The sequence below is a fragment of the Tamandua tetradactyla genome, chromosome 16, assembly GCF_023851605.1.
Source record: "Tamandua tetradactyla isolate mTamTet1 chromosome 16, mTamTet1.pri, whole genome shotgun sequence".
Lineage (NCBI taxonomy): Eukaryota > Metazoa > Chordata > Mammalia > Pilosa > Myrmecophagidae > Tamandua > Tamandua tetradactyla.
The window spans coordinates 11,843,013-11,855,575 of NC_135342.1; the positions used below are offsets into that span (position 1 = coordinate 11,843,013).

The following is a 12,563-nucleotide window of genomic DNA, read 5'->3' on the forward strand; positions in this document are numbered from 1 at the left end:
GAGGGATTCCACCTGAGTTGTGTTTCACCCCTCCCGCGGGGAAGGTTCAGGTGGTAGAGAGCCCTGCAAGCAGCCTGTTTCTGCGTTCGGGGCAGTTGTAACCTGTGTAATCCCAGTGCTGAGCCCAGAGGCAATGAAGCCTCCATAGAAACAGCTGCAGAAGGCTCTGTTTTGCCCCCTTTCCTCTTTTTCATTTAGCCCAATCGGCGACTTCCGCCTTGATCAGTTTCGCCTGAGCTGAGGGCCTATTTTTAGTAGTCAGAAGTTGTTCATTAATGCCACTATTGGTGTTAGGTTGGGCTCAGTCTCTACTACTGTTGGAGACTCTTTCCTTTCCCTCCGGGAAGTCGCCTGTGGGGGAGGGTTGCCAGCCACCACGGCTTGGGGAACCGCAGTTCCGAGGCTCCCAGCTGGCCCGGGAAGCCGTGCGTGGGGGAGGGGCGCCGGCCGCCGAGGCTTGGGGAACCGCTGATCCAAAGCTCCCAGCCGGCCCGGGAAGGAGGGAGAGAGGGTCTCCAGCTGCCAGCTGCCGCGGCCCGGGGAAGCGCGCGCCTCTCGGGGACCTCACCGCAGCGGAGTCTCTTAGCAGGTCCAGCCGTTCCAGAATGGGGTACACTGTGTGTCTAGTCTCTTGTTGTGGCTCCGGGAGCTGTTCTGTACTGTTTCTAGTTCTTTAGTAGTTGTTCTGGAGGAGGAACTAAGACCCGTGCGCCTTACTAAGCCGCCATCTTCTCCAGAAGTCCCGACATCATTATCAATCCATATGTCACCATCCCATTTTTCAGGGTTCCACTCCTGTCTAATCAATGCCCTCACTTTAGTGGCAGACACCATGCAACATTGAGATTTCAGTTTACTTTGTAAAGTTGCTACTCTAACAATAAGATTCTGAGTCTAATTTTCAAAGATCTCAAGTCTGCGGCTATAGGAAGTAGGATTTTCCTTCAGGATACTCATAGAAACTTCTACATCTGTCAGACGGCATTTAAGCTTCTCGTTTGAAGCCTTAAACCCATCCCTTTCACTCCTTAATGTATCCAGTGTTTCTAACAACAACTAGCCAACATCTCTATACCTCTTATTTCCACAAAACTCCGTAAAGGTGTCAAAAACATTATCCCCCACAGCCTGGCTTCACACAAGCGAAGCATTAGGAGAATCGAATGGTAATGTTTGACTATCTTTTTTGCCAACTCACTCCAGGGATTGGGAATGTCGATCTGATTATGGGAATCAGATTCCTTAGTGCCGTTGAGTCCAGTCAGAGTAGAAAACCATTCCTATTAAACCCATTTTTAAGATTCTGTTTCTTAAGAACCACTCCTGGTACCAAATTGTAGTAGTTAGGGTTCTCTGGAGAAACAGAATCAACAGGAAACACTTGCAAATATAAATTTATAAAAGTGTCTCATGTAACCATGGGAACACAGAGTCCAAAATCTGCAGGGCAAACTGTGAAGACAATGATTCTGATGGAGGGTCTGCACAAACTCCACAAGAGAGGCTCGCTGGTCAAAGCAGGAAGAGAGCCTGTCTCTTCTGAATCCTCCTTAAAATGTTTCCAGTGATTAGATTTAGCATCACTCATTGCAGAAGACATGCCCCTTGGCTGATTACAAATGGAATGAGCGGTGGATGCAGCTGACGTGATCATGATTTAATTCTATGAAGTGTCCTCATTGCAACAGACAGGTCAGCACTTGCCCAACCAGACAAACAGGTACCACCAGTTGGCCAAGTTGACACATGAGCCTGACCATGACATGTATCAATTCTGAAAAAGAAATAAAAAGAAAAAAACTCACATATACCATACCCTTTACCCCTCCCTCTCATTGACTATTAGTATTTCCATCTACTAGGGCTGATCTCTTATTGACAAATTCTTTCAGGATTTCTTTGTTTGTGAAAATTTTAATCTCTCCCTTAATTTTGAAGGTCAATTTGTCTGGAAGTCTTTCTCTTTCAGGATCTTGAATATATCATACCACTGCCTTGTCGCCTCCAGGGTACTAATTGAGTAGTCTGAACTCAGGCTTATTTGATTTCCCTTGTATGTAGTAGATTGTTTTTCTCTTGCCACTTTTGGGATTTTCTGCTTCTCTTCAACATTTGACAGACTGATTAGTATCTGCCTTGGGGAAGGCCTGTGTGGATTTATTCTGTTTGGTGTTTTTTGGGCTCATTTGACTTGTGTATTTATGTCCTTTATGAGGGTTGGGAGGTTTTCCCCCTTTAAGTCCTCACCTACTTTTCTAGCCCTTTACTCCTCTCTTCTCCTTCTAGGACACCAATGATTCTAATATTTGTGTGCTTTGTTTTGTCTATCATTTCCCTGATTTCCCATTCAATTCCCCCCCCCCCTTTTTTTTGCCATTTTGTGTTTTGAGTCTTCGAAATCAATTACCCTACCCTCTATATCACTTATTCTTTCTTCTGTCCCTTCATATCTGGTGTTGTGTGCCTTTAGTATGTTTTTTATTTAGTCGTCAGAATCTTAATCTCTGTGATTTGCACTGTTTTTGTTCATTCTTTCAAATTTCTCTTTGTGCTCTTCTACTGTCTTCTTCATCTCCTTTATGTCATTTGCTATCCCACTTATTTTATTAAGAAGAGTTGTATGAACATCTTTGATTAGTTGTTCTAACGTCTGCATCTCCTCTGGTGTTTTAATTTGTTCATTAGGCAGGGCTGTATCTGTCTGCATTGTGATATGCTTGGTGATCTTCTGCTGTCTTCATTGCATGTAGGTATCTTGATTGATTTACTTTGGGAGTTGATTTCTTTCAGTAGTCTAAGGCTTTGTGTTTGTGGGATGGTTGTACAGCAGGGAGCAGGGCACAAGGTGGGGCACTCAATGTGGTGATTTGTTTCAGAGCAGGTATGGGCACAGGTTGGGGATATTACACTGTTGCTTGTGAACATGGCCAGGGAGGATGTAGTTGTGCAGGTGCACCAGTCTGGGGGGCATAATCCTGGTGTGCGCTGGTCTAAGGCATGGGGCCCTTTGTGCTCATACGTAGAGCTGTGACATGGTTGGTGTTACACCTAGTGACTTTGGCTGGAAGGCAGATTTTAAAAGCCATGTACTTGGATATTTAGCAGAAGAGATCTCCAAATTAAATGTCAAAAGTGGAGCCTGGTTTCTCCTCACAGCTTGTAGTGAAATGCGACAGGAAAGAGATAAGCTGAGAACTGACCACTTGAGTACAAAGAAACTAGAAATTGATATTCTGGAAAATTCTGGACCTCCAGAAAGGGAGACCCCCAGAGAATAGTGCCCTTTGTGAGGATTTAACCAAGTGTGGAAACAGCCAGCGATTTCAAAGAAAGCCAGGATCAGACATGGAGTTGTCCAGGAAGGATTTATGGAAACTCCCTGTGTCTGATGGGCGTGATCCAACACTACTGCATAGAAAGCCAACGAGAGTGCTGTGGGACATGTATAAACAGAGCCGCTGCCAGTCTGGACTGGGGGATTCAGAGAAGGGACACATTGGAGGAAAAATAACTTCAGAGGCAAAACCATGGAGGTTGATGTCTGAAGTCAAGAAGCTTTAGGCCAGGAGAGCGGATCCACCCAAGCCCGTGGAGAGGGTGAGTTTGCCCCAAAGGCAGAGGATGGGCCTTCCACCTTGTTGCAATGGAAGAGTCATGTTGCTTCAGGTCTTGGAAAGGGTGAAGCACATTCCTTGGGGTTTAGGCCTCAAAGGACAGGGGCAGAGCCCAGCATGGAGGACAGAGAGGCAGTGTATGGCAGGAGGTGGATCAGGAGACCTGTGTGGGTGCATGGTATGTGGGGGTGATGGTGAGTGGGAGGGCAAGGTGCTGGGAGCAGGAAGGCATGGGTGTGTGGGGACAGGTGCACCTGTGGGGACAGGTGCGGGTGCATATGTGAAGTACATGTGTTGTGATATCGGGATGTGGGGTTCAGGATGCAGAGACTGGGGTCAGGGAGGCAAAGCATGGGTATGAGCATACTCTTGGGACTGGGGGCGGGAGTCTGGGGTGGAGGTGTGAGGCATGTTATGGGGGTTGGGTATGGTGCATGCTTACATGGGTAGAGGGGAGGGCTGCTACTTAGATGCATGTGGGGTGGGGCAGAGCACAAGGTTCAGGGCACAGGTGCACAGGTCACAGGCTTGATGAAGTGGCATGGGCCGGGGGCCAGGGCACATATATATGGGGTGTTAAGGGGGTGCAGGTGTGCACACGCAGAGAGGGCAGGGTATGGGTGTGTGCATGCTCAGGCCGTGTGGGGGCTGGGATAGGGATGCATGCAAGCTCAGAGCAGGGCAGTGAGTATCATGGATGTGCACATTATGTGCCTGTTGTGGGGGTGGGCAGGAGTGGGGTGAGAGTATCTGCATGCATGGGATGGGGTAGGTAGGGTAAGGGTGCAGGGATTGAGGGGGTGGGGCAGGGATGCCTGGGGAGCCAGGGGATGGGGCTTGGGAGCGGGGGCAGGTGTACGTGCATGTGCAGTCTGGGGTGGTGGGGTGTGGGTGCATTGGTGCAGTGTGGGTGGGATGCACATGTACTACTGCATGGGGTGGGGAGTAGGGCACTGGTGTACATGTGCGTAGAGCACGCAGATGGGGCCAGGGTATGGGAAAGGGTTTTTTTTGTGGCACAGATATTCACATAGGATCTGCAGGGGACTGGGGTAGGTGGTGGGGCTGGGGTGGGGTTTCACACATGCAGGGGGTGTGGGTGGGTAGGGTGCATGGGTCAAGAGGGTGAGCAGGGATAACCTGGGGAGCTGGAAGGCAAGGCTTGGGTGCAGGGGGCAGGATGTCACGGGGTGAGGGGGAGCATGCGTGGGTGTGATGTGTTCAAGAACCTGACTTGGCTTACTTTCAAGTCCCCGCCTCCCTTATCATGCACTCCTGAGGGCTATGAGCTTCTGTTTAGAAAGGCGCACATTAGGCTCTTTGCCCTAGCTGGATGTCCTTCAGTTCTCTGCATTTCAGGTCATCACTTTTTCAGTTAGGATCTTTCTATGTAGCGTAGAAAACCCTCCCTGGAATTGCTGTCCCAGTTGTTTCTCTGTCATTTCTCTAGCTGTTCCCTGGAGCAGGGGTGAACTCAGCCTGTCCTTTTTTCTGCCATCTTCCTGGAGTGAGCTCCCTTTAGTTTTGTCAGTGTTTGCCTCATGTACTTTTGGAGCTCCTTGATTACATAAACATTTATGATTATTTCCTCTTGGTGAATTGTCCATTTTATTAATATGTAGCATCCTTCTTTGTCTCTTATGACATCTTTACATTTAAAGTCTATTTTTTTCCACCGTAATATACCTACTCCTGCTTTCTTTTGGTTACAGCTTGCATAGAGCATTTTCTCCCTTCCTTTCACTTTCAATCTATTGGTGTCCTTGAGTCTAAGTTGCATCTCTTGTAAACAGCATATAGATGCATCATATTTTTAAATCAGTTCTGCCAATTTGTATCTTTTCATTGGTGAGTTTAGTCTGTTAATATTTAAAGTTATTACTGTAAAAGCAGTTTCTTGAATCTATCATCTTATCCTTTAGTTTTAATTTGTCAGATCTATATATTCTTTTCACTTTTTCTCTTTTTATCCTTTAGGTTACCCTTACTGGTACTCTTTGATTCTGTGCCCTCCTCCAGACTACCCTCTCCTCTTTTTTTCTGCTGACAGGATTCCCTTTAGTATTTATTGTAGGGCAGATCTCTTGTTGACCAGCTCTCTCCACTTTTGTTTGTCTTTGAAGATTTTAATCTCACCCTCAATTTTGAAGGACAACTTGTCTGGATAAAGAATTCTTGGATGCCTTTATCATTCAGGATCTTAAATATATCATACCCCTGCCTTCTTGCTTCCATGGTGCCTGTTGACTAGTCTGAACTCAGTCTTATGTGTTTTCCTTTGTGGGTAGTAGCTTTTTTTGTGCTGCTTTCAGGACTTTCTGCTTCATTTCAGCATTTGACAGTTTGATTAGTATGTGTCTTGGAGTAGGCCTATTTGGATTTATTCTATTTGGAGTTTGTTATGCCTCTTTGATTTGCATATTTATACTTTTTATAAGGGTTGGGTAGTTTTCCCTAATTATATCTTCATCTAACCTTTCCAGCCTTTTACTCTTCTCTTCTCCTTCTGGGACACCAGTGATTCTTATATTTGTGTGCCTCCCATTGTCCATCATTTCCCTAAGATCAGTTCCATTTTTTCCCCATCTTTCTTGCCATTTGTTCTTTTATGTGCTCTAGTTCAGTTGTTCTGTCTTGTAGTTCACTTACTCTTCCTACTGTTTCTTCAAATCTGCTTTGTATATTTCTAATTTGGTCTACTGTATTTTTCATCTCTGTAAGATCTGCCATTTGCCTATTTAATCTTTGGAATTCTTCTTTATGCTCTTCTAGTGTCTTCCTGATATCCTTTATTTCTTTATAAATATCCTTGAATAGTTGTTCCATATTCTGTGTCCACTCCAGTGTTTTTATTTAGTTGCTTGGCTGGGCCATTTCTGCTTGGATCTTCACGTGCTTTGTGATTTTCTGTTGTGTTCAAGCATTGGATTATCTTAATGAGGTTATTTTGCAAGTTGGCCTCCTTCACTCATCCAAAGTATTTTATTTACTTGGTTTTGTGTTGAAGGTTCTCTTTTGCCCTGGTTTGTCAGAAATTTTCCACCAAACTAAGACGCGGCTCTCATGTAGGGGGTACAATTCTACTTGAGGGTCTATTAAAAGCTGGGCAGGGGTGCATAGGTACTTCAGTGGCAGAACACCCACGTATGATTCAGGAGACCTGGGCTCGATTTCTGGCCCATGCACACAAAATAATGATAATAATAATAATAATAAATATGAAAACACACACCTCAACAGTAGTAGGCCCCAAAGTCAGAAGGAGACACCCCAAGATATATGGAATCAACTCAGGCTGGTGCCCACAGAAGGGAAAAAAATTAAAAATAAATTAAAAATGAGAAATAAAAATTAAAATACTACTACTAATAAAAATATAGAGAAAATATGTATTTTTTTAAAAACCTTAGGCAGGTAAGACTTTGCCAGACTGCACTTACCACTTCTTCCCATTAGGTGGTGCTCCTGAGGCATCTCTTTCCCTCAGACCCACCCTTCTCGGACTGCAGTGCCTGGCTGGGAGGATGGCGTGCATGGCTGAGAGGACAGTCAGTTCCCTCAGATCCACACTTGCCTATGTGCTACCATCCGCTGGTCATGGCCAGTTAAACCCAGCCTGCTCTTCTTGACCCAGTCACCTCATCTCTCTCTTCTCCAAGAAGCACTGAAGACCTTCTTTGTTCACTCACCGCCCCCCCCACCCCTGCCACAAGACCGTAGTCCTGGTCATTCTTTCCCCACCCCCTATCTTGTCCCATGGAGGTGGGTGAATTCCATCCACCCCACTCTACCATCTTCCCATATCCTCAACTTTTGATATTCAAGTTAACATTTTGTCACTTCACATAAAGTATAGAAATCTTGTAATTGTATAGTCCAATATTTGTGCCTGCCTCCTTTATACTATACTTTTAATATGTATTACATCTGTATACACTATAAAACCCACAACTTAATGTTATAATTTTTGCTTAAACATCCACACATATTTTAAATAGAGAGGAAAATATAGCCTTTTATGATTACCTACCTTTTTACCATTACTAATACTCAGATCAAGAAGAACATGATATCAACTGACTTTTATTATTTGATTAAGATAGTGTCCGACGTTGTAAAGGTACTAGTTTTCTTTGGTTTGTAATTAATAACTGCCTTATGGGACATACATTTAATAGTATGTAAATGCCTCGTTCCCCATCAAACTTTTATCGACTAATGTTAACAAAAAAATTGGTGAACCATTGCCTGAATCAGTTATTATTCTGATAGTTTCCAAATGGTGATTTTCTAATTCCATCACTCCTTGTATATTTATTAGTTTGTATTCCACTGTAAAGAAGAGCCTTTCTTTCTCTTTATTTATATCATCATGAATTCATGGATTCTCATTTTATTCTATGGATTCCCATCTGTTATACTATTATTATTATTATTTGTTTTGATGCTCTCATTGTCCCAGATTTGGCTGATAGGAGCCCCTGCAGTCTGACTCTATATCTAGTATCACCTATTTATTTTTTAGTTTTACCAATGGATATATATTTTTCTTGATTATTAAAGTAATACATAAAAATAAAGATTTAAAGATAAAAAAGTAATGCATGATTTTGTAGAAAATTTGCAAAACTAATTTAAGGTACAGTAAGTACATAAAACACCCTATAATCCTATCATTTCCATATATTTATGTATTTCTTTTTAGCTTTTCCTGTCGTATTTTTAAATACAGTAGAGATAGAACTAAAGGAAAACAACTTTCATCTCGGTTTTGATTTTCTAAATCTATAATTCAATTGTAAGTATTTTCCTGAGCTATTAGGAACATTTGGAAAGCGTATCTTATTACTAATTATCCATGTGACCCAGGTGTGCCAGTGCTACCTTGAAGCCTACCTGCTGCATCTGCTTTTGGATACCATGTCCTTTGCCCCCCGACAGAAAACCCTAATTCCCACTCTCTTCCCCTTCTTCAATATCCTGGATATTTTTTTTCTTCTCTTTTTTAGTACACTCCTTGCCCATTTCCTTGTAAAGCATTTGAGGCGCCAACAAAAGGCCAGAGTGGCGGGAGCACGGAGAGCAGAGAGAAGAGTAACCCCTGATATGAGGTAGAGCACTGTCCTCTTACTGGGGGTAGAGCACTGGAGGGATAGACAATGAATGGATTAAAAATCCATAGGTAATAACTTCAGGGAGTGAGAAATGCTAAGAAGAAAAATGAAAGTGGAAAGGATGGAGAAGTGATGAGTATGTAGCTGCTATTTAAATAGGTGAGCAGGGAAGGCATTTCTGATGAGGTGATACTTGAGCACAGAACTGAATGTTTTGCAGATGAGAAACTGAAGCTCAGAGAAAACAACTTTCTCAGGGTTAAAGGCAGATTCAGGATTAAATTAATTTGTTTGATTTGAAAGTCCACTCCCTATTAAGTTGTATCTCCCTTTCTAGTAATTTACCTCAGTGTTCTCAGCATCTCTACAGTTAGGAGTCCTCCCTATCTCTTCCATCAAAACATTTCTAAGAAGTAAACCATTCACAAGAGGTTTTTTTTTTTTTTTTTTTTTTTTTTTTGTAATTTGACTTTCAGCAGTGGTAGGGAAAGAAAAGAAAGGTTTGCTTTAAGGAGTGGGGGTTGATTTAGAACTCCATCATTCTTTGGCTCTAATATCTAAATCAACAGTTTTTGCTATCCTTAAGGTCTACCCAGGAAGACGACCTCTCAGAAGCTGGAGCTGCTCTAGAGAGTCTTCCTAGGATGAAGACAGAGGTCGAAGCTTCAAAATCCTTCCTGACAAAAACTTCATCTACTGAGACAAGGCTTTCTGAGAATGTCTCAGAAATCCAATCTTGGGAGGATAGGGGCCCAAAGACCTGGTCTGCAACAGCCTTGGTTTCCGAGGCCTGGGCTGCAAAAGCAGAGGCCTGGGAGACCCAGGCTTGGAAGATTCAATCCAGGAACAGCTACCCTAAGCAAATCTCTGCATTGGAGATGAAACCTGCCTTAGACCAAAATGAGGAACCTTCACCTGAGAAGGTGCAGGTGACAGAGAAGGAACAGGATGAGGTCCTTCCTACCCGTCCATTCTGGTCTAACAAGATTAACTACATCCTGGCCCAAGTGGGCTACTCCTTGAGACCGGTCACTGTCTGGAACTTCCCCCATCTGTGGCTTCATGACGGAGGAAGTAAGGCTGGGGACCAGGACTTGGATCCATATGGGGATAGCGGGCCAGAGACCTCAAACTCTAAGGTCTCTGAGACGTGTAGAGGCTGGAGACGGTATTGTGAGCTGAACAGGAGCCAGTTTCCTAAGAGGGGCTGAGGCACAGGGTAACTGATTATGAGGATGATGGGGATAGAGGCCTGGGCTAGGGCCAGGGTTAGAAATTAGGTGTCTCTGTCTTCCAGGAATTGGAACTGGATACCTGAGACTGTGAGGGATGTGCAAACAGTTGAGTCCTGATGCCTGTGGTCCTGAGGGAGGTCACTGGATGGGGAGGAGCATGTTTTCCTGGACCCCTGAAGAAGTCCAGGCTTTGAAAGGCTAGATGTTTCTCAGAGCCTCCCTGAATCCCTATACAGGCAGTTTTTTCATCCCCTACATCATCATGCTATTCTTGATCGGAATTCCTCTTCTCTTCCTGGAGATGGCAGTTGGTCAGGGGCTGCATCAGGACAGCCTTGGTGTATGGAAGGTCTTCAGCCCCTGGCTTGGTGGTATAGGTTATGCCAGCTTCATGGTGAGGAGCCCTAGGCTGCCCACACCTACCCTATACACCTCACCCCCATCCTTACCCTTGTCCTGAAAGAGGTCCCATATCTTCCCTTATGTGGGTCACATCTCTCCAGTTCCCCAATCCTCTGTCAATTCCCATCCTTTATTCCAGTGTCCTCCCCTCCTCCTCAGCCACCTCCTCCCTGGTCCCCAGGTATGCTTCATTGTGGGCTTGTACTTCAATGTGATGAATTCCTGGAGCCTCTTCTACTTGGGAGAATCCTTCCAGTTTCCTGTTCCATGGGAACAATGTCCCTTACTGAAGAACTCCAGTGGTTTTGGTGAGAAGGAAGAGAGAAGAGAAGAAGGGGGAAACTGGGAAGTTGCAGGGAATTTGGAGGAGGAGAAAGGAGTGAGGAAGGATAAAGAAGAAGAGAGTAAAAGGAAACAGAAATAAGTGAGGAAGGAGAAAGAGAGGAAAGGGAGGAGGAAATAAAGTAGAGGGGAGGGGCCACCCTGTCTGGCAGGTGTTTCCAAAGTCAGGTCCCTTTAGATCCTGAGTGTTTACGGACGACACCCTTCATGTACTTCTGGTACCAGCGGACCTTGGAGGCCTCAGACAGTATAGATGATGGTGGGCCACCAGTCTTCCATTTGAGCCTGTCCCTCCTTTTGTCCTGGTGTCTTGTTGTGAGTATCATGATCAATGGGCTCAAGAGCACTGGGAAGGTGAGCCACCATTTCTGGACTCCTTGACATTCTTAGATGCTTTAGCCTTCAATTAACTCTGTTATTTCTAATTTCTCACTTCTCCTGGCCTTGCTCCCACTAACACCTGGCCCCTGCTGAAAGCTCTCTTTTAACTCCTACTAATTTCTGATTCAGAATTTTTTATTCCTGCTGACTGCTGACCCTACTGGCATCAGTTGCTGATATGTCCCCCTCTCAATTCAGGCAATGTATGTCTTGGTACTGTTCCCCTATTTCATCAACTTCGGTTTCCTCATCCGGAGTCTCCTGCTGGAAGGGGCATTATTTGGCCTTCAGCATATGGTGTATGCCAAGGTTAGATCTATCTCCTCACCTCCCCTATGTGAGGGCTTGGGGGGCCCAATAGCTGCCTATTTTTAAGACCCCCTTTTCCCCATTATCTTACTCTGTGTCCTCTCCTCCCCCCAACATTTCTGTTATCTTTTCTCTTCTTCTTTTATATCCCCTCCACCCTTATACTTGTCTTCTTCCTTTTAGATATCAGCTCTGTACTCCATAAAAGTGTGGCACCAAGCAGGGATCCAAGTTTTGTTTTCCCTGGGCCTAGGCTTTCGCGCCATCACTGCCTTCTCTTCGTACATGCCTCAGTCCAACAACTGTCTCAGTGATGCTTTTGTTGTAGCCCTGGCCAACCTGGGCTTCGTGATGCTTACCGCACCAGCCCTCTTCTCTGTCATGGGCTTCTGGGCCACAGTCACCATACACCGCTGCCACGAAAAGTAAGGCCAGCCGCTTAGCTGCGGATACAAGCCCCAGGGAGGAAGGAGGTTGGTGGTGAATAAGAGACCTATCACTAGAGTAGGAGCCCCAGAATCCCCAGCAAGACTGTAGAAAAGGTTTCTTCTGGGGCCTCCATGGTCATAAATTGTTCAGGCTCACACAAATTCATGGCCCTGAAGATAGGTACTTTCCAGGTTTAATCCCAGGTCCTACCTTGCCCAGAACAATAATGCTGTACTAGTGATGTCTCTTCTTATCTGGAAATATGGGAAAAGGAGCTAGTTTCTTAGAGGGCTGAATGATGCTTTGTAATTCCTCCCCTTTTCCCCAGGAATGCTGAAATACTCATCAAGCTGGTAGCCCAGGGGGAGCTGCCTCCTGAGGCCCGACCCCCTGTCAGCCTGCACGATAACCCGACGGCGATCTTCACCACCTGGCTCAGCGGCCTTCCTCAGCCCATCAGAAATATGGTCCTCAGCAAGGTGTCTGAGTGTGACATAGAGAAGCAGATTCTGAAGGTCAGTAAGGGTAACTGAGGGGGGCCTAGAGTTCCTCAAAGCCTCTGTGAAGCAGAAATTTCAGCTTTTGTTAGTACCAGAAAAAAAAAGTCCCAGAAGCACCAGAATAACCTGCAGTCTGGTAGGGCTAAGAGCTAAAGACTTACAGTGTCCTTCCATTGATAATGCTTAGTGGATTGGTTTTCCATGTCAGAGGGTTAGCTTGGAGGTCTGATTAACTTT

At 45.0% G+C, this 12,563-nt stretch overlaps 1 protein-coding gene across 6 annotated transcripts in view; it reads left to right on the forward strand.

The window, feature by feature from the left end:
- The window catches only part of SLC6A16 (solute carrier family 6 member 16), a 142,068-nt gene that overhangs the window by 87,249 nt on the left and 42,256 nt on the right, over window positions 1-12,563 (forward strand). For all 6 annotated transcript variants that reach the window (XM_077131183.1, XM_077131185.1, XM_077131184.1 and 3 more), the window contains 8 exons: window positions 8,624-8,725; window positions 9,315-9,802; window positions 10,200-10,357; window positions 10,547-10,673; window positions 10,886-11,061; window positions 11,287-11,397; window positions 11,581-11,822; window positions 12,155-12,341. In XM_077131183.1, coding sequence (XP_076987298.1) covers window positions 8,721-8,725; window positions 9,315-9,802; window positions 10,200-10,357; window positions 10,547-10,673; window positions 10,886-11,061; window positions 11,287-11,397; window positions 11,581-11,822; window positions 12,155-12,341 — 1,494 coding nt within the window. In that variant the 5' untranslated portion in view covers window positions 8,624-8,720. The remainder of the gene's footprint in view (window positions 1-8,623; window positions 8,726-9,314; window positions 9,803-10,199; window positions 10,358-10,546; window positions 10,674-10,885; window positions 11,062-11,286; window positions 11,398-11,580; window positions 11,823-12,154; window positions 12,342-12,563) is intronic.